A 22052-nucleotide genomic window follows, 5' to 3' on the forward strand; every position below is an offset into this window, starting at 1 on the left:
TGACAGGAAGGGGGTCTGCTTCTCCACTTACCTGATGAGGAAGGTTCCCTCCTTCCTTGCTGAAATTTCCTTGTTGCTGAAGCCTTACTTTGCTAGGAAAGGACCTCTGGTAGAATGCTACCATTAAACGAATTCTTTGCTTGATGGAAGTAACTGCTCAATTAGGCTAGTTTTAAAATGAGAATGGTGATAATACTTGTGAGTTGTTGAGGACATTAGGATGGGTTGGTGGGTGAGAAACTCCGTAAGTCAATAACTGACACATGGCTTCCTTTTTTCAGGAATATTAGGAAGGCGTAAATTTTCCTTTTCTGAAGAATATCAGTGGGTCCATTTGAGGCCCTTAAATCCATGCTTAATCTCAAAGCACTTCTGTGATCTGAGCAGTTCGTGCTAACAAAGTGGTGCCCTTTACCTAGGCTTTGTGTTTCACCAGTGGAGACGCACATACAGTATCTTCAGAATTATCTATACATCCAGCTACTACTACATGTCCTCCTGGATGTCCCACAGATAAACAAATGCTGTTCCTCTCTGGCATTGTGTATTTGAATGTCTAGTCCATAACCCAAACATTCCAGTGCTGTGCCTCCTTTGAACAAAATAATCACTTTAGATCTTTTTCACCTGTTTTTAGCCAGCCATTTCCATGCTTGCATCTCATGTGTTTCTTATCCCTTTTTATTGCTGTTTGTCATGTATAGTTTTAATAATATATTGAGGTCAATTGTAGTACTGTCTGCTGAAGCCAACAACCCCACCTACCTTCATGTAATAGTAGCTATAACATGGGTTAGTCATTTGGATATTAGATGTCTAAGAGGTCTACAGTTGACCGGGAAATTCATTTTGTACATCTTAAGTTTGATAATTTGTTCAATTTGTTCCTACATATATGAATTAGGTCCTTACTATATGTAAGATATTCTGTTAGCCTCAGGGCTACAAAGATAAGTAAATCATATATCCTGCCTTTGACAAAGTTTCTGGCCTAATGTAAAGTGTATTGTTAAAAAGCTCTTTAAGTAACAGAGAAGCCACAAATTAATTGGTTTATTAAGGAAAAATTACCTTAAAAAATTCTGAGATAGGGAAGCTCGGGCTCCTACACAATACTCGAAGGCTCCAGTTTCCCTTCTTGGTAATTGTCTTGCTAAAATCAAATCTCTGTGTTGGCTTCATCTCAAGCTGGCAGCAAGGTGGCTCTACCAGTTCTAGGCAAAGTGTCCCAGAAGCCCCCTGAGTAGACTCCTTAATGGCCAAGACGGGCATGCCTTTTCCTAAACCAAGCACATGGAGAGGAGAACAGGATTGCCATAACTGGCTTAGGCTAATTGTTTTGGGTAGAATGGATGTTGGGTAATCAATTACCCCATGACCACAACAGTTGGACTGACATGACAAATGAGAAATTTACTATTGTGTGGTACATGCTATAATAGGAGTCTGTATGAGATTCCAAAAACTGACCATATTTAATCATTTATTGATGAAAACCTTTTTTTTTTTTTTTTTTTTTTTACTAAACTAAAAGGTTTTCTGAAATCTGTACAGATTATAGTGACTGTATCCCCTAAAGTCTACATCTGTGCTTTTTGCACTGTGGTGATGCACTTTCTTCATCAGGGTATTGGGAGGTATCCCAAGAGATTAGGACAAACCAAAACAAAAACAAAACCAAAACAGACCAAAAAAAAAAAAAAAAAGAGCATGGTGTGAATTTTTAGAAAGAAAATCAAAGATACATTATGAAAAATAATATAAAATCCATACGAATCTTTAAGATGAAATAGGTGAATTCAGTTTCTGATTGCTAAAATTGCTTTGGGACCTGCTCCTGGCCCCAGGTGGTCATGTGTTTCCTCCCCTTTGCCGCGTAGTTTACTTGGATGGAATCTCATTGAAGAGAGCCAGTCTTTATAAGCATTTACTGGTGTGGAAGGAAATTAAATTAATATGGATGCTCTCCTTTCTACAAAACCATATTTTAATGATGGTGGGCTTTGAAAATTCTTTTCCATCTTAAACTTAATCCAATGCTTCATGGTAGTTGTGCTTTATCATGTAAATATAATGTTTGCATTTTATATATTTCTATGCTATGTACTTTATTTTAATTCTTTGTCCTCTTTGAAACTGTATAGTAGTACGTATGGATAAGGGTATTCAAAATTGAAGTAAAGAATGCCAGTAACTGTTGACATTCTCTGTAGTCTTGAAGATAATCAGTTAACAGACTTAAGTATTCTATTTTAGAAATAGAAACAGAGAAAAAATCCACAAGGCAAATTAGTTAAGTCTTCTTATCCTGCTCCTAGCATAACCTGAAGTAATAGAAATAGAACTAGAACTAGTTTCTGAATGTCCCAAAGCACTTTTGAAAGGGGCTTTAAGAGAACTAAGCCACTTAGGAGGACAAATATGTCTCAGATAATCCCTGATGCTACTGTCAAGACCTATTTGAATCAGGTCAAATTAAAATTAAGATGGTTCAACTCCAGAAATCTTACATGTCATCTTCTTTCTTAGCACACAGAGTCCCAAACTGTACTTGAAATATCTCACACTTAAGTCAACTGATGGCTTTCCTGAGTCTCGACTATGTTTCTCATCCAATGATTGGCCTGATCCAATACCAGCCTTGTTTTTCTACCTCCGTCTTCCTTGGAAAATGCTTCTAGACCTAAGAGTAGGTTCCAAGCTATTATTTTTGGCTTTCAATCAATCCCGAGCTATCTTTTAAATTGCACCTAATTTTTTAAATGAGTAAAGGCTCTCCATTTGTAGAGCTGTGGGTAGCTTTTACATTTCCATGTACTCAATTAACAGGTTTATTGAGTATTCACTATGAGCCAGGCACCAGGCTAAACAATGGGGATGCAACGATGACAAGACAGGTGGTCCCTGCACTCATGGAGCTTATGGCCTGATAGTGAAATCAGGCATTAGGCAAGTAATTTTAAATGTGATAAATATTAAAGAGGGAAAGATTAAGCTGCTGTGGTGGAGTGCTTACATTCTTTGGGGGATCAACATTCAAGCTAAGGCTGGAAAGATAAATGGAAGTTCATTGGATGAAATCCTAGAATGGAGAAGAGCGTTTAGGACTGAAAGAACAGTAAATATGAAGAGCCTGAGGCAAAAGAGTTGGAACACAAAAGACCAGTATTGCCTTCTGTAATGAGGCAAAACATGGAACAGAAACACAGACAAAAGTCTGAGAATGTTATTTAGAGTAACTGAGCAATCCTTGTAATCATATCTCATAATTTGAATTATTTACTGATTTACCATCATTATCCTAAACAAGTTGAAACTATAGCCCAAGTTGAATGAATATATAGATGTTTGAGTACAAATTAATAGAGTGCCCTGGGATTTCTGTTTGAGCAGTCTCTTTGTTTTGAAGAACACTGGAGAGAATGCAATGGAAGTGCCAGGCTTCACATAGGGACATTCATTCTCAAGTTTCTCAGCAAATTAAAATCCTAAAGCTACGTACTGTGGAGGCTGGACTATACGCACACCACCACACTCTTCTAAACTGTGGGGAATGTGGTAAATGAAATACCAAATATCAACCCACTTGGCAATGTGTATAAGCAATTTCATCTGTTGTTGAAGCAACATGTGTGAATTGAGGACTGCTTAGGTGGAAACAATGCAACAATCATTGTACTTAGGCTTCTTCCCTTAAGGCTCGTATGTTCCACATATATTTTTTGTTCTTCCTTTAAACCCACTTTTATCATGCTACCTTGAATGACTTCTAGAAGTACTTAAGTTCTGATTGTATTGTATTGCATTTTCCTATTTGTTCTTTTTAAATAGCTTTTTCATACATACAGTATGATGCATATGTTAGGATAACATGGACGATGTCTGGAGAGGTATATAAGAAATTAAGCATAGTGGTAGCCTTTGGGGAGGAGTGAAGGGCAGGGCTGCCACTTACATAACACTTTCCTGAGGCTTAGATGGAAAGGACTTTTTCCGCAGAGCCATCAGTTACAGCTTATCCAGCAAAGCCTAGGCAAGATTATAACCCTCACTCACTGCCTCAACCAGATGCTATTGTTCAGTAAACAACTTGAACACTCTTACATGGCAGCCCTGGAAATGAGTGGAGAACAAGGATGGGAGAGAGGCTTACATTTCATTCACAAAATAACCTCTTGTATGATTATATGTGCATATCAAAATTATAAATCAAAAAATAATATATGCTAATGTAGAAAACCGGGAAAAGGAAGCTCTCCCCCCAAATAAATAAAAATCATCCAGTGATTCCTAACTCAAAGATCACTACTATCGATAATTTGATATATTTTTCTCTAATTTTGTTTCCCATATGCATGCACTCAGTTTCACAATGGAGTTTGTGCGCAGTATTTTTTTTACTGATTTTATTTTCAGTTTCATATAATAGGCATTTTTTCAATACAGTAAAATTTGAATGTCATTTTAATTTTGATAATTTTATCAGTTTTCTTCTTTTGTTACTTATGCTTTTCATGGCATATTTAAGAAACATTGCCTAACCCAATTCTCCTAAAAATTTTACGGATTTAGCTCTTACTTTTAGTTCTTTGACTTATATTGAGTTAATTTTGTATATGGTGTGAAGTCAGGGTTCAAACTCATTCTTTTGCATGTGGTTATTTAGTGGTCCCAGATCCATTTGTTGAAAAGATTATGCTTTCCCATTAAATGGTGCTGGCACTCTTGTCAAAAATCAGATGACTGTAAATGTGGATTTATTTCTGGACTCTTGATTCTATTTTATTGACCCATATGTCTGCCTTTATGCCAGTACTACATTGTCTTGATTACTGTAGTTTTGTAGTAAGTTTTGAAATGTGATCTATTGAAAGTGATACAACATCTAACTAATATCAGCTTAAGTTATGTAAAGCCATGTATTGTTCACACGTCATTTTAAGTCATCTATAAGTAGGCTGCTTCGGTGTTGTTTTGACCTCTAAATGTTATCGAGGACCCAGACTTTTATCATTCTCTTTTCTACTGTTTTGCTGTCAACACATGTCTTCCTGGTGACAAGACTGCTTTTGTAGTTCAAAGTATTGTGTCTTCATGCAGCACTGTCCCAAACAGGAATCAAGGAATATGTTAACAAAATTCTCGTGTTTTTTTTTATCTCTTCAAAGAGGGAAATCTTTTCCAAAACTCTTTAGAAAGCTTCATTTTATATCTTACTGCCAGAATGGAATTTCATGCCTTCCTTTAAACTGATCATAATGGATCCTAGGTGCACATAAAATGGCCACTCACAAAATCAGTCTCTGGAAAGGGGTTAAATGCTGATAGATAGACAGCCAACACTATCTGCCAAAATATATAAACATACAAAGAAGAAACAAGTTCATCTGTAAGACCACGAAACTGAGGTAATAATGGAAGCTTTTTAGGGTGAAGAGGTCTACCTTTAGTTTCTTCAGTGCCAGCTATGTCTGAAGTGAAATCCCTGTTTTCTTCCTCTGTTTTAGAGTCAAGACCAGATTATGTTGTAGTTCTCTTCATTCCTCTCAATACTGTCTGGAGTTCTTTGAACTCTTGGTCTGAAAAATGCATGACTGTTTTCTCAACTTTATAAACTATCCACTGGTCTCGAAGACTGTAGCATACTGCCTTTGGCTTTATTTTTTTTGTAGACAATTCATCTTGTAGTTGACAGCAATATGTTGTTACTGTCAACTTTACTAATTTTAAGATAGTAAGATACAAGAAATACTTTCATGTCCCTCCCCCTCCCTTTTTTTTTTTTTTTTGAATGCTTGACTTTGCTTTTATTTTGCTCTTGCTGCTAATGGCCAAATAGTTGAAATTCCTAGCAATAGGCCTGCAAAATCATTCTGTATTTTTTACTAATAGTGGGAAAATGATCTATTTTTGTAACCTATTGTACTTATTTGTTTGATTTCTAGAATACACCTGGCTTTTAGAGTTTTTACTACTTTGCAAGGCATTGATCTTGGCTGATTTTAGTGTTTCATTTCACTACAATTATCTGTGTATAGATAGAATGGTTGATCATGGGAGAGTTAAGACTTTTCATATATCTTTTCATTTTCCGCCTATCACTTACTATATAGGAGTGAAGATCCACTACATTTCAAGTAACTACCGTCTTATCTCCCATAAAAAAAATTTGTTACTTTTCATCATAGATTTTCTTTTTCTTCTCATTGTTTCACTCTATCTAAATTGGGTAAAACTATTTATTAACCAATGTCATCATAATAAAAATAAATTAAAAAAGAAATGACAAATAAAACAATTATATCATAAATGAATGAATGAATGAACGAATAAATAAATAAATGGGTAAAACCAAAAGGTGGACATTTTCTTACATTCAGTTCCTGGAGTAATAAATAACTCCTAGACACATTCATACCCTATAAATTTTAGTATTAAGCCAAAAATGATAACATAAAAGAAATTATCCTTGTGTTGAAGTAGGACTGAAAAATTATCAGCTACACTTTTTAAAAATGCTTTTAAATGATTCTTTCCATTGATCTTTAGAAAATTACCCAGCTTTTCTGTACCTCTGTTTCTTAAGCTATGAAATGGAGCCAGTAATAACTTTCTCCACTGAACCTTGGAAGAATATTGTGAGAATCAACTGATTCTCTATATGTGAAGCTGCCTTTATTTATTTAGAAATAAAGTGTGCTATATAGACCAGTTTATTACTATTTTATTTTTGTCATTATTTATGCGCATGTAAATTAGGTGTAAGTAAAAGGTGACAAATTATGGGAGTGAAGTGTAAGTAACAAGATTGATACAATTTCTGCTTTAAAGAAAAAGGTCAGCTGCTTCCCCTCTGATCCACATGGGCTTCCCTGGAGCCAGTATCCAAGTCCTTTCATGTGCTTTCTACCAGGTGATTTCTAAAATTTGACCCGGCTAAAATTTTCAATATCTGTTCAGTGAATTAACTAATAAAAATGGATGCAGAGTCCAATCCGTTACTTTCTTTTTTGTACTTGTTTACACAACAAAGATAGCATCTTCTTCTTGTCTTTGAGCAAGGAGACTTTGATTTAATAAAATAACAGGTGAGACTCTCCTGCCTCCTCTTTGGGACAGGATGTAGACGGGAGGGGCATACAGGACCTTCCCGCCGCGCCCCCCCCCCTCCCCTGCTCCTCCCACCCCTGTCCAGTGTCCTCCCCGAGTGAGGGCCTCTGTCCGGCCCTCCCAGAGGCCACAAGGAACGCTCGCTTTCAAGGGGGCATTTTCACCCACTAACTCTTACCCTATTCTGCGTTTTAAGTCCCTGTGGTCCCAGGAGTTATAGACACATCTTGACTCCTTCAGCTTAGTTTGTAGACATTCCCACAATCCTACCTTAAGCCTTTTCTTCCCACCTTGGAACTCTGCAGCTGCCTCCCAAGCTGGGCTTCTTTCCTCACCCCACCTCTGAAACATCCCCTCCTTCCCTTTTCTCTCAAGTTCTGCAAATCTCAGATCCCTCTTACCACAGAGCCTTAGCTCTTATAGCTTGCTCTGCCTAAAACTGCTATTTGCGTCTCCCTCTCCCCTATCACCTGCCTTCTCCCTATTCAGCTTTCAAGTCTCAGCTGCACTGTCACATCTTCAGGGAAGCATTTCTAACCCTCCTCCCCACATCCCACATTATATGTCTCTGTTATAACCTCATGTGGCAGTGCCTGCTTCTTTATATCACTTGTTCAAGTGTCTGCCTTCCCCACTTTCTTCTAAGACTCAGACAGAGATCATCTCTGTTTTGTCACAGTGCGTTCTAAGTACTTAGTTCCCTGCCTGACACGTAGTGAAAACTCAATACATAATTTTTAATGAACAAGAGTATGTATTTTGGGAATGGATGAACTTCTTTCTGTATTCACTGTTGAGACAAAGAGCCATTCATTTGTCAGTTCAATAAACATTTATTGATTGCTTGCTATGTGCCAGTCGCTGAAGAAACAAGTATGAATAAGACCATGTCCCTACTTCCACCAATTTCTGAATGGGGGTGGCTACCCCTCACCTAGGGACATTTAGAAATACATGGAGGTGCATTTCATCGTTGCTGTTATAATGGCTGGAGGTACTGCTGTTATGCACTGGGCAGAGGTTACTAAAGGTCACTAAACATTTTCTAATGTGTGGGGTGCTTCTGCATAAGGAGGGACCATCCGAGTCCCCTCCTCACCTGCAGGGATTTCTCATGGAGATTACAGTCAAACAGAGAAAAGTGGTCCAAACGGGGCAATATCCTGCCATGTGGACATTGAGAGACTTGCAGAGCAGTACATGGCTCAAGGAATACATCAACATTCCGCCTTGGGGTTGATGTGGAAGAATCTATTTTCGATGTGCCAAAGAAAACCTTCGCCCCTACTAAGGAGCCTCTAATTTAAATGAAATGATAAAACCAGAAGTTAAAGTAACAAAATATGTGTAACATATGATGAAAATTACTATCCTCATTTTTATAATAAAGATCCAAAAAAGGTAAATGAAAATAATGGAAATGGAATTTCAGTTCTTTCTCAAAGGGCTTTGAGTGTCATACCTCTTTGTTGAGTGTGTGAAAACTATTATAGAATGATTGTCACATTTCTTTCCCAGTCTGCCTTTTGGAGAGAAAATATCAAGAGGGAAGAATGTTTTGCTACCACAAAAGTCATATGAGGGAAAAAGCCATATAGTGTTTAACTAGACCTAGATCCCTCGATCATTGCACCACTGACATTTAGGGAAGAAATATTCTTTATTGTAGACACTGTTCTGGGTGTTGTAGGATGTTGAGCAGGGTTTCTGGCCTCACCTGCGGGATGCCAGTAGCACCCCCAAGTTGTGACAACCAAAAATATCTTCAAACATTGCTAAATGTTCCCTGGTGCAAGGTGGGGGTGCAAAATTGCCACAGATTGAGAGCCATTGAACTAGACCTTGTTTTCATCTCCTTCAAACCGTATGTCAGATATTCATGGTCTATTAGAATTTAGCCGCACTGTTTTTCAGTTGTATAGAGTACATTTTTAAAATGTCCACAGGCCTTAGATAGACACTCTTTCTGACAGACATAGGGGAACACTGTGAGTGACAGAACTAGCTATCTGTTTCTAAAGAGAGGTTGGCATTTGTGATCTTCTTCCTGCTGATTGCTCAAAGGAGAACCTACAGGAAACTTAGGGATAATGACAATTTTTCTTTTGCATCTGTAGCAGAACTCCCAGGTGTACGAGTAATGCTATCACCTGAAGCATTTTTTCAAGCCCCCAGAGAAAGCTGCAGGAAATTAGTGTGTTGCAGAGAACTGTGATGCAAGAGAAAGAGAGAATCCCTCTTCTAAAATTTAAAAGAAAGAAAGAAAGAAAGAAAGAAAGAAAGAAAGAAAGAAAGAAAGAAAGAAAGAAAGAAAGAAGAAAGAGAGAGAGAAGAGAGAGAGAAGAGAAGAGAGAGAGAGAGAGAGAGAGAGAGAGAGAGAGAGAGAGAGAGAGAGAGAAGAAAGAAAGAAGAAAGGAAAGGAAAAGTCAAACGATTTTGAAGCTAGCTTGATTTGGCTCTCTTTCCACAGGAAATTTTAGACCAGCCTCAAGGGTGTGTGTCTGGAATCTGCTATGGCCCACGTGGTTGGTCCATTATAAGAATGAGGCCACGCTTGGGTCTCTTGCTCTTTTCTCCACTGATACACATCTGAGGTCATTTGCCACCTACCATTGGGTCCCTGGCATGGAGGAACTTGCACTTATTTTTCTCTAAAATCCCACTTGTTTTAGTGCTTTGAACTTCTCCTACAGGAGAGGAAAGCTGCTTGGATAAGAAGCAACATCAGCATTTACAATGATGGGAACAAGATGTCTTTCCCTGACTTGCACCCAGCTTGGAGCATACACTACTTTTCTGAGTCCTCAGGAAAAGTTATCTGTGGTGGGGTAGATTGAGCTTCAAAATACTTTTAGGGAACTTGAACAAGAGTGACAGAACTACTGCCCAAAACAAGTTACCACCAACTTTAACAACCAACACACAGAAAGGGACAGGAAAGCAGGTGTAGATAATTAGTTAAAATTTAAAACAAACAAACCACTTTTTACTTATTCGGTTTTATCTGACTAGAAAAATGAAACAACTCCTGATTTTGTTGGTGGTAGCAGTCTGTTTCTTTGGGTGCTTACCCTTTGCCACCCCATTTTACAGGTGAGCTTTGTAGGTTTAAAGAGTTTGTACAAGGTCCTACAGGTCTTAAGGAGCAGGGATTTAAATCAGGTGTATCTTCTCAGGTGACTTAGCTCCTAATTATCCCTTCCTACAAAAGTGGTCCTCCAACTCTGGCATGACTCGGAGCCCACAGAGGCTGCACAATAACTCAGATCCCTGAGCTTACGCCCTAGTTTCTGAATCTGGAGCAGCCTGAGAACTTGAATCTCTAAGTTCCCAGGTGATATTGTTGATGCTGCTGGTTCAAGGACCACACTTTGAGAACCCATATTATACCACATCTTATTTTATAGAAAGTAATGTAAGCATCAACTTTGGAAACTTTGAATGAAAATCACTGAGTTTGGAATTGACCACTGATACAAGATCTTGCATAGAGAGATGATAGCCATGCTGTTTCTAGAGCATCTCTTCTGAGACAGGATGGTGTCATGAGACAGAGATAATTGACCTGTTGTAGGTTTTATTCTGGTATTCCCTTGGCTACCCATCACTTCCGAGAACACAATCACACTACATCATTAAAAAATAAATAAATATACCACCACCAATCACTTGTACAAATAGCCCATTTTTGAAGTTCAACAGTTTTCCATTAGAATTATGACATTTCTTTTTAAAACTATAATTAGTTCATTTTCTTTTGATTCAGTAAGATCTAGTATATTCTGATTCTGTATAAAAACTGTGATCCTTATCTTGGAGGGTATCATCAGAATGCTAATACTAATGAGCATATAGAACATTTCCTACGAAGAAAGGTTTGCAGATCTTAGATCAGATTTTGTGTCCTATTAGCTAATTCAACAAAATATCTTAGGCAATTTTATTAGTAATAAAAAGAAGCAAAAAGTAGTAAAAGAAGAAATGTCCTTTAAGTGATTCCTGATTATAGTCACTTTGAAAACAACAGATACTTTGAGAACAGATTTTTGTGTCCTTTTGACTGATTGAGTTTCACCTGAATTAAGATTTCAACAGCACATTTGAAACCTGAAATAAAGCTGATTTACTTGCTGATAATCTGTTCTGAAGCCTTCTGAGCTAGTTTAGGAGAAAGGCTTTGGCACCTTACCGTTCTGCTACTTAATAGCAAAGATAACAGCCCAGGTGTGAAACTGCCAGTAAAATACAGACAATTGTCTTACAGATGGATTCAGGAAAAAACAACATCCTGAAATTGGCTGCAGTGTTTTTGCTATGAGAAATGTAGTAGTGTATGGCACTAAAATCTACACACATTCTAAGGAAAACAGAGACTGATGGTATGTGGGACAAAATTCTTGGGCTGCCTTTTCCAAACACGTTAGGCAATATCAGTTCCTGAGAGAGAACTTAAAACAGCAACAACAACAGCAAAAAACCATTATCAGGTGACTTTGTGAGTGGTGGAACAGTTTTCTTAGCTTTTGAGTTAAGAATAAACTACCTATTTAGGTTTGTTTGTGTTGCTAGACATATCCAGAGGTGAATTTTCCAGAAACAAACCAAAGATTCTCCTGTGAGCTTACGTTTCCCAGCAAATAGTAACTGGAAGCTATCTACTAGAGACCAAGAATCCTCTTTGTTTTTCTCATGAGTTGACTGCTGCATTGGAATTAACACAGTGCGAGGGGTATGGAACCTGCCCCCTGGCTGGCAACAACAGACAGGTTGTCATTTTCTTGGAGACACTCAAGTTAGGAGCAAAGGCAGGTTTTGAAGCCACGTGCACACTGTTGCGTTGAGACTGGTATCTTCATCTCTTGGCTCCAGCACAAACAAGGAAACATTCAGTGCTGTTCCCCCAGGAGTGGGGTCCAAAGGGATGCTACGGAGGATTTTTTTTTTTCTCCTGCATCTGTGGTTGCCCAGGGATATTTATGAGTGTAGACAGAGCAAGATACCAAGCAAAGACCCTGTAAAGATGTTCCCCAAAGATTAGGAGACTCGGGCTGGTGTACGTGTGTGTGCGCGCGTGTTTGTGTGCACGTGTGTGTGTGTGCGCGCGCGCGTGTGTATGCGTATGTGTGTGTGCACGACGTGCAAGCCAAGTGCGCTGAAATGCAGCTCCCCTCTTTGCCTGCAAAGAGTAGTTCCACTCCCCACCCCCCTGCCCACAGCGCTCGGGGAGCGCCAGGGGGAGTCCTCGCGGGCCAGGGCTTCCCGTGCCCCCAGAGCGCGGAGGGCTCTCCTGGCGGAGCTTAGCGCAGCTTGCTCGGCGCTGCCAGCAAGCGGGTGGGGGTGGACACTGGGCTTCTGTGTGCCAGCCGCAGCCGTTGGTTGGCGGGCGCCCAATCCCGGGGCATGCCGCCTGAGCCTGGCCAGCACTCACGGTGAAAGATCATTTTGGTGGAAGGCTTGACCCCCGGCTGCCCGCGGAAGCCAGCTTTGGGCGCCCAGGCGGTGGGACCGTTTTGGTCGGCCCGCTGGGCTGTATCTACCGGAGCCAGGCACCTCCGGGTTCCGAGGGAAGAAGGAGGCATGGCTTCGGTGTTTATGTGTGGAGTGGAGGACTTGCTGTTCAGTGGCAGCCGCTTCGTGTGGAACTTGACCGTGTCCACGCTGCGGAGATGGTACACGGACAGGCTGCGGGCTTGTCACCAGGTGCTGCGGACGTGGTGCGGGCTGCGGGATGTGTACCAGGTAAGGCAGGGTACGCGGCGCCCGAGGGCCCCTGCAGGATGCCAGGCGCTCGTGGAAAGCCGGTTCCACCTGTATGATTTTATTCTCTCTCTCTCTCTCTCTCTCTCTCTCTCTCTCTCTCTCTCTCTCTCTCTCTCTCTCTCTCTCTCTCCACCTCTCTCTTTTTAAACTCCCAGCGGGCTGCTCTACTCTTGGGTCAAATGCTCAGCAGCTATGGGTAACTGTTGCCTGATAAAGCTTGTGAATTTTTCCCACCGGGCACGGGGAACACTTGCGAGTTAGTCCCAGCATTTGCAGACATCTGTCGTAGAGTGATGGTACACTGGCTGGCACTAAGCTAAGAAAGCTGTAGCTTTGCAGCAGAGGGTCTACAGGAAGCAACGTTGACATTCGGATGATTTCTTCTTTATCTCAATGGGGGTTGGAGGTGAGCATTTCAGAAGCAATGATTTCACACCATTTTAGTCAAAGAGGCATTAATGGATTTGCATTCTTCCCTCTGATTTTATTTCAGTTTTCCATCAGGCAGCCCCAATTTGCAAGGCAGAGCCAGGAAAAGCTGATTCTGTGTCTCCTGGCTTTTGGAAGGAAAGACAGCAAATTGTGAACACTTTGCAGGAGGATGACGGGCTGAGAGGGAAGGGTGGCTTGGCTGACCTTTGAAATGTTTACATTTGGATTTACTCCCTGTCACACAACACAGCCTCTTTATTCTCTGCTAGGTCCCATCCTGCAGGCAAAAAATGCAGCAACTTTGTTCGACTAGGAGACCATACATCCTCTCTGGGACTACAGCTTCCCTGGATTTGTTTTAGAACAGTCATTTGTGGATTTAAAAGTCATGTGCTTTGGTTGTTAATATCTTGGAGGTTAAAAAAATATATATATATACATTGCATTTAAGAAGATTATACTTGGTGTTTTCTATAGGAATATAGCATCACATTTTCTTTCCTATGATGTGGAATAGCTTTGTTACAGTTCCTAGATTCCCCCTACCCTGCCCCCAGTATGGCTGTGATTTCTGTCTCACTGTACTGAGTCCCATATGTGATCAGGCCCCTGGTTCTGACAAACCGTAGTTTTCCATCAGTCAAGCAAAATGAAAAGACCTGAAGTTAAACTGTGGGTATCTACAGAATTGGTGTCCATTTGTCATCCTTGACATCTGTGTCATCCTTGTTAAAATGTGAGGAACATTTTACTTTGTGCTTTCTCTACTCTCGCTTTGAATAACATGTCTGAAAGGTCTTGCGTTTTGAAAGAATCCAAAAGCCAGACGGAGCTGTAGATATATCCCATCTGGCCATATTACACAGATCACCTGGCTCTTTGAAGCCAGAGATGTGTCTGCCTCTCAGCCTTTTTCTCTTTTGGGAAATCGTCGTTCAGTTTGGTCTGTAGGAGCAGTGACCCTGATATAGTTTTGTTTTTGCTTTGTAACGTTTGAGAAACTTTCAAAAGGAGAATACAAGTATTGTGGCCAGACGGCCTTCATGCCTCTCTCCCTAAGGATTCAGGGTCTTACAGATTATCTCTTATACTGTTAGTGACCAATTCAGAATTGAAGGTTCTAGAAACCTGAGACTCCATGGGTTCTTGATAAGGTTGATTGAAATCTTTGGAGAAATAAGGTTTGTTAAATATTTTAAATTAAATTGTACAACATAGTCAGTGTTAGCAATGAAACACTATTTTCTCTAAAGCCTTTGAAATATTGAGCAGGAAAGTAGTGATTTAAATTGTATAGAATTGAAAGGCAGTAAAATAAACTGGTTAATATCTTCGGCTCCAAGTTAAATCTACATAGGAGTGAATCCTACCTCTGTCTATGTATGACTATGGATAAATTACTTAGTCTTACTATGCTTCAGTTTCATCGTTTATAAAATGGGAACTATAATAGTACTAATCACAGAGATTGCTAACAGAATTAATTAACATGTAAGACTTTTAGCACAGTGCCTAGAGTTTGTTTAGGAAGCAGTCAATAAATGTTATCTGTTCTGTCAGTTAGCATTTTTTATTGTAATAGAAAACCCAACTCTAACCTATAGAATATAAAGAAGGGATTTTTAACACAACTGAAAAGTTTAACGTAGAATGAACGTCATGTATGGTTTGATCAGGGTACCATGCTTGTTCCCTGTGATTCTTTTAGCCCTGTCTTATTTGTGTGATGGCTTTATCCACAGCTGGTTTCTTCACTCGTGATAGCAGATAGCTGCAGCAGTTCCAAGGCTTAGATCCACATATCATCCCATCCAGATAGAAAGAAAGTTTCTCATATCCAATGACTATCAAAAAAATTCCCAGTTTACACTCTAATGGGTTAACTTAGGGTCTGTGCCAACTCCTAATGCCATGCACTGGTTGGCACAGGGACTGGGATTATAATACATGCATTCTGAGTGGGAACGATAGGCCTCCAAGAGGCAAAAACAGGTTCCTGAGGGTAAGAAAGGGTAAAAAAAACCTCACTCTTTTTGTGTATAAAGCACAAATATACAATACATAAACAGATATACAGTATATTTGTGGCATTATAATAGGAGACTAGATAACAAAAAATATCTAAAAAGTCTTCTTAAGGGGGTAATAATGAATAAAAACATTCAGAAACAGTGAATTATATTGATTGGTTTAGGCCCCAGGAAGAGCGGACCCATTTCTGAAGCTGGAAGTGAGGTCAGCCCCCAAGACCACGTAGTTGCTAAACAATGAGAGAAAGTCAATGCTCGCTTGAGATGCAGCCAGCAGTGTCCCCTGAACCTGCAGGGGAATCTCAAATCTAGAACTCTTTAAATAAAATAGCTACTTTTCAAGGTAAGTACAAAGATTGATGTACGAATACATTGGTAAGTATTTGCCATGAGGTTCTTGTAAGTAATTTGAGTTGAGGTGGAGATACACCATTAGGAAACCCATATTGCTATCCCATAATTATGAATTCTAAACTGTAGAGGGGAATGTTTCATTGTACTACCCAGCTTTCTGGCATATGAACTGGAAACACACATCATAGAGTTACATATTTTACTGAACCCAATGTTTTTATCATCTTTATGATAAAAGGTGTCATTTTTCTTGCTTCTATTCTGAATAGTCTTGTTTGTAAGGAAATCTAGACCTCAGTTACTCTAGAGAGAAATAAGGGTGGGGTGGGAGATATCCATTACATGAAATACCCGGCTGTCTCCTGGAGTGTTTTGTTTATTCATGTACTATAAATGAAGTAAGATCTCCCACCTATTCATAAGGAGTTTGGCGACAACATTATTGTCTGGTTGGCAAAGCCGAGAAAGCATAATTTCTTTGAAATTGAACACTTCCTCCACTTATAGATATTTAAGAGGCAAGTGTCTTAATTTGCCAATAAGTATGAATAATTATGACACTAACTATAAGGCATTTCTGTAGTAATGTGACTAAATGAAAAGCAGAATGAGGCTTACTACTCTGTGAGTGAAGGTTTGAGTTGGGTTACAGTTGCAAACATGGGATATTCACCTTGAATTTGGGGCTAAATTCTAAAAACTGATTTGTCAGCCATATATCTATCCTGCTTATATCATGCCTGGATGGGTTACAGTATAGCTATTAATTAGATTTAATGAGCAGTTAAGGTGAAAATGACAGGAGAATGTTGTTTTAAAAAATATCAACACCCTTCGCTTTTTATTAAGTGTGGAATGTTCTAACAAAGCCCTCAGTTTGAGAGTTGGAATTAAGTTTTCTCTTCCTCCCCAAAGTCTCAGAGGTAGAATTTCATACAAACTCTGAATGGAGTTATTATCTCCAGCAGGAGGCAACATGGAGAAAATCTGGAATATTTAAGTCACCATAAGAGACTGGGTCTACTTCCCTGAGGCAGGCAGCTGGCACTGAGGGGGTAACTAACATCCAGTGCAGAACATGGCAGAAGCTATGGGCTCAAACTTGAACAAATTTGACTTTGAACAAATTGCTTTCCCTCTTTGAGCCTCATTTCCTTGTGGTTAAAAGAGGAGAACTGTAGTACCTACTTGCCTAGCACAAGCAAATGCTTAATAAATGTTAGCTCCTGGTTATGTAAAGGACTTAATACCGGACCCATAGAAAGTTCTTGATAAATGACATTACTATTGTTTTTATAAGTGAGACTAGTTCTCTGGATACTGAATTCTCATCTTTAAATGTGAGGATATTCAGTAAGAGAGACTGGAATTTCCACAGCAGTGTGTATAGGGTGGACTTTGGGTATTTGGACTTGTGTTCCACACAGTAGAGCCACATTTTCTTTAAGCTCATACATAAAATCTAGGTGGTCATTGACAGTTTACACGAGTGTGTCTAAAGAGATAATCTCTCTATATCCAAGATTCTGATGATTCATAAACTGATAACACCTGAACTTTTTGTCCCACCACAATGGATTGGAAAGACCGTCTCCCAAATGGCAAATCCCCACAGAGCATTTAGTGACCTGTGTGTATTTCAAATTATATATACCTTACTTGCCCCCACCAGTCACTCTCCACAGTCCTCTGCATTATATAGACTACATGAGGGGCTGATAAACTGTGACCCGCAGGAAAAAACTGGCCTGCCATCTGTTTTTGTAAAGTTTTATTGGCACATGACCTCTTGCTTTTGTAAATAAAGTTTTATTGGCACACAGCCCTGCTCATTCATTTACATGTTATCTATGGCTATTCTTTTACTACAGTGGCAGAATCGAGTAGTTGTGACTCAATTACTTAGAGCTGAGTAGTTGATACAAAAACTGTGTTGGCCACAAAATTGAAAACATTCACTATCAGACCTTTTACAAAGAAAGCTTGCCAATCCCTGGACTAGGAAAAAAAAAGCAATGTATTGGGTAGAGAATGCCAAAGGAAGAAAAGACTAGAATTTAATCATAGAAAAACAGAACTTGAAGGAAAATGGAAGAATTTTCTCATCAAAAACCTAGTCACTAGGAAACTAATAAATATTCAGGATGAATATTTAGTTTACCTTTACTAGATCTTCCCTTGTAGAACATAATGATGGAAGTTATAGATTGATTCATTATTTGTGCATCTATTCATACCTAAAAATCATCATGTGTTCACCACGTCCCAGTTACTGTGCCAAGGTATTAGAAACACAAAGTCAAAATAGATGTTGTTCTTGCTCTCCTGAAGAAATATATTGTCAAGTAGAAGAGACAGTTAAGGAAATCAAACTCTAGAAAAGCTTTGCTCATGATGCTCTAGATGCTGAGTGGAGGGGGTCTAAATCAGAGATAAAACACAAGGCGAAGGGAGGAAAGCCATGGAAGCTTCCTGGAGGAGTTGGTTCTCAAGATGAGGTTTGAAGGACAAATAGAAGTTAGGTAGATGAAGAAAGGCAGAGCACATTTCAAATGTGGGAAAACATGACTTTAAGGGATTATAAAAAGAGTTTTTTAAGGCTGATGAGGAGAGAGAGGGAGAGAGGGGCAGACAGAATTTTGTCTGAGAGTAGCATCTGAACTTCATTGATCTTGAATTTTAAGTTTAGGATTATGATTTTTTTTTTCCAGAACTTTGTCAAAAGGAGAAAGGTTGGTTGAGAACTATACTGATAGGAGTGAGGCTGATTTGGGAGAAGGTGGCATAGTGGAGGTAAGAAGGGAAGAGAAGTTAGGAGGCTGTTGCACTGATGTAGGTACATTAATCAAGATAGGATAGGTTTTGCTATGGCAACAAACAGACCCCAGGATCTTAGTGGCTTAAAACAATAGAGATGTATTTTTGGTTTACACTACCAAATTACAGGTTGACTATAAGCTCTTCTCATCACAGTCATTCAGGCTCACAGAACATTCCTGAATATTGCCATTTGCCATGATAGACAGTAAAGAGCTCCTTGGGGCTTTGCACTGGCAATTAAGTGCATGGCCTCTAAGTGGCTCATGTCACTTCTTATATGCCATTGGTCAGAGCAGGTCACATAACACACTCAACCACAGGGGCCAAGAAAAGCATTTCTACCATGAATGCTGATGCAGATTTTGTTCCTTAGGAAGCAGACTCTGAAACAGAGATTAACAAGGAGAAAGTTTACTAAAGAGCACTCTGATGATCCAGGCCAATAGAAGGAAATAGAAAGAAGCAGGATTAAGCAGAGAGAGAAGCAGGCTACAATTCAGGCTCGACGAAGGCCTCAGCTGACCTCAAGGGTAGCTCTGAAACTAAGAGTTGTCCCCAGTTCGAACAAAAGGACAGGATCTTCCCCTCATCTTCATCAACCCATCATTGGTTGCTCTTGGGAAGACAATGTGACCTTGGACTAGGCAGCTCTGTCTCAAGGAGGGCAATTCCCAGAGGGAGTTGAAAGCTGAGGGCTGTTAGCTCACCACAATTCTGACAGCTGAGAAAATAAGTCTGGGCAACACATCACAGTATCTTCTACAAATGCCTGCCTAACAGGTGCTAGAATCAAAGCCTAAACTAAGGCGGGGCCAGGAGGAAGGAAGTGGAAAGTGAAGATCGCATTTATGTGAAAGGTATAGAAGAATCTAACATTAAAAGATGGCCTATCAGGGCTGTCTCCTTACTGGATTCCACACTCTGTTCAAGTGATGGGTAGCCATGGAGTCAGCTACTAGTAGTAACACATACGGGAAAGAACAAAAACTTGGCTGATAAATGAAATACAAGTCTTCTTATTACTGAGAAAATTCATCTTCCACCTTTCCTGGTAAATAAAGACTGCAACTACATGGCAGAGAACTAAGATGCTAAGGTGCCCTAAAACTAGGAAGGGAAACTATCTTAATATTTTAGCCCATCACTTGACACAAGTAAATTTCTAAAAGACAGTGTCATTTAAGATCAGCAAGAATAGTGTCAGGATCTTTGAAAAATGTTTTTGAACCTTTGTTGCCCAGCTTGAAAAACACCGGCTTAAAAATAGACTCACCTGCTTTTTCAAATTGGTGTTTGTTTTTCTCATTTCATCTTTGTGAAGCTACAACATAAAATAACGTCCCATTTATCCCCTACTTATGTTTATTCTAAACATTATATTTGTGATGTCCAATTTGGTTATTGTGGAAAAGTCTCAATGATTCAAATAGGGAATAAGCTCTATAGTTCTAAAATTTATAAACAAAACCATATGACTTATAACATGGAGAGGAGGCAGAAGTAAGTTTTTTATACATAATCATGTATGTGTGTGTATCTACATAAATATAACAGATATACATTCTGGCATCCTTGAAAAAAATTTTTGTTTGTGCAAAGCTTATTGCTTAAATTACTATTTTCTCCTTAACTACTGCTTTTATATAGTCTCACTGTCTTGATTCAACTAATAGCTACTGATTATTAAACAGCTGCTGTGTGCTAGGCCTTGTGCTTGGCACTTTTCGTGTATTATCTTTAAAAAAAAAAAAAAACCTTTGGGTTTTATAAAAGATAATATAGATAAAACTCAAGCACCTACCACTCAGTTTTAAGACATCTTAGTATTGTGCTATGTTTGCTTTAGATACTTTTGTATAATATAATAAAATTTTATACAATAAGTTGAAATTCCCTTTGTATCTCCCCTATCTCCCTAAAAATAATGTATCCTGAAGTTGGTGTTTTTCATTCCCAGATATGTTTTTATAATTTTGCCCTATATGTTTGTATCTATAGACTATATACATATACTTTTATATTCCCCACCTCCCTTCGCTTTGGCAACCAACAGATAATTCTCTATATCTGGGGTCTGTTTCTGTTTTGTATAAACAATATATATTTTTATATTTGTAAAATTTATATATGAATATGTCATTTTGCTATCTTATTTTTCTCTCAACAAGCTTTTGGAATTTATCTCTAAGTTCATTTTAACCTTGTGTTCAGTTACATGAATTTATCAATCTCTTATTGATGGAGTTAGTGTCCCCAAATACTACGGTGAAATTTTTTATATTCATCTTCTTGTGCATATGATCAAGAGCTTCTCTAGGGTATGTACTCACAAGGAGAACTGCTAGATTTTTAGCATTATCAGATGTTGTGCTTTATCTGTCTTTGTTCTTGTAACAACTCTTCAGGATGATCCCATGAATCCCACATTAGTGGTTTTATACACTTATTAGCTAAGAAGTCATGGTGCTAGAATTGAACAGAGCTCTAGCTGACTCCAATGCTCAACCTTTTGTCACTTGCTGCTTTATTTATTAAAAGGTAAATAACACACAGAGGTAGAATTTTATCATTTATTCACTGATTCATCCATTCAACAAACATTGGGTGGAAACATATCCTAGTATTTAACAAAGAAGTCAGTCAACTCAGACTGACTAAACTTATGTTGCCATGTTAGTTCTCTAAGGCTAAATAATTATGGCATCTACCCCCAAAGAGTTATTTTCCTGGGATTGTTATAAAAATTAAATGCATTGATATTTAAAAGCACTGAAAACATGTTAGCTGTCTATGTGGCTGGCTGGCTGGCTGGCTGGGCGAATGGATGCCTGGCAAATAATTATCTTCCTATGTACTATGTTCTCAATTTCTTATGAACACAAATAGCCTTCAGAGCTTCTGAAATCTACAGAAGCCTTGTCGCCTGTTTTCTCTCACTCAACCCAGATTAAGAATTGTATTGGTGGAAACCAGGAAAAGGGCCCACTGACCACTGTGAGAGACACTGAGTCCACATGGTTTCATGTTACAACTTTTTATCAGGAGACTCTGACAAGTTAATGCTGCTGTCTTCTTGGATTAGTTTGTGAATGATGTTCACAACTACTTAGTTGTTTTATTTCTTGCTCGCCAACAGAAAGCTATTAAAATTTCTTCCTCTCAATCCCAAACCTTATTTCATAGGACTAAGAGCTTCAGATTCTCATGTATGAAAGCTATGGGGCTCCACAGACTACTTTCTCATCTGTGTAAGCTCTCTTCCCATATGACCCTTAGATTTTCTACTGCTAAGGATACCCAGTTATGACTAGGATCATGCTACCCTTGGGTAACATAGCCAGCAAATATTTTCACAGGAATTAGTTTGTCTCATTAAAATGTGATTAGATGCTTATTATCTAAGAGAGAAAGGAGTGTTGATAAAATAGAGAAATAGAATGGGCTGTAATCAGCTGGACCTGGGTTAAAATCAAAGCTTCATCATTTACCAGCTGACCTTGAGCCAAGCTACTTAATTGTTCTGAGCCTGATTCTTTATCCCTGCAA

General features: G+C 39.0%; 1 protein-coding gene across 3 annotated transcripts in view; it reads left to right on the top strand.

Moving 5' to 3' along the window:
- FRMD4B (FERM domain containing 4B) overlaps window positions 1-22052 on the top strand; it is a 301185-nt gene that overhangs the window by 128597 nt on the left and 150536 nt on the right. Inside the window, exon 1 of one of the 3 annotated variants that reach the window (XM_016119212.2) lies at window positions 12428-12849. The exons of 1 other annotated variant lie outside the window; for it this stretch is intronic. In XM_016119212.2, the coding sequence (XP_015974698.1) occupies window positions 12688-12849 (162 nt within the window). In that variant the 5' untranslated portion in view covers window positions 12428-12687. Of the gene's footprint in view, window positions 1-12427; window positions 12850-22052 lie in introns of those variants that run through there. One more of the 3 variants, XM_016119211.2, reaches the window with a different exon arrangement.

This window comes from Rousettus aegyptiacus, unplaced genomic scaffold (assembly GCF_014176215.1).
Source record: "Rousettus aegyptiacus isolate mRouAeg1 unplaced genomic scaffold, mRouAeg1.p scaffold_m13_p_4, whole genome shotgun sequence".
Lineage (NCBI taxonomy): Eukaryota > Metazoa > Chordata > Mammalia > Chiroptera > Pteropodidae > Rousettus > Rousettus aegyptiacus.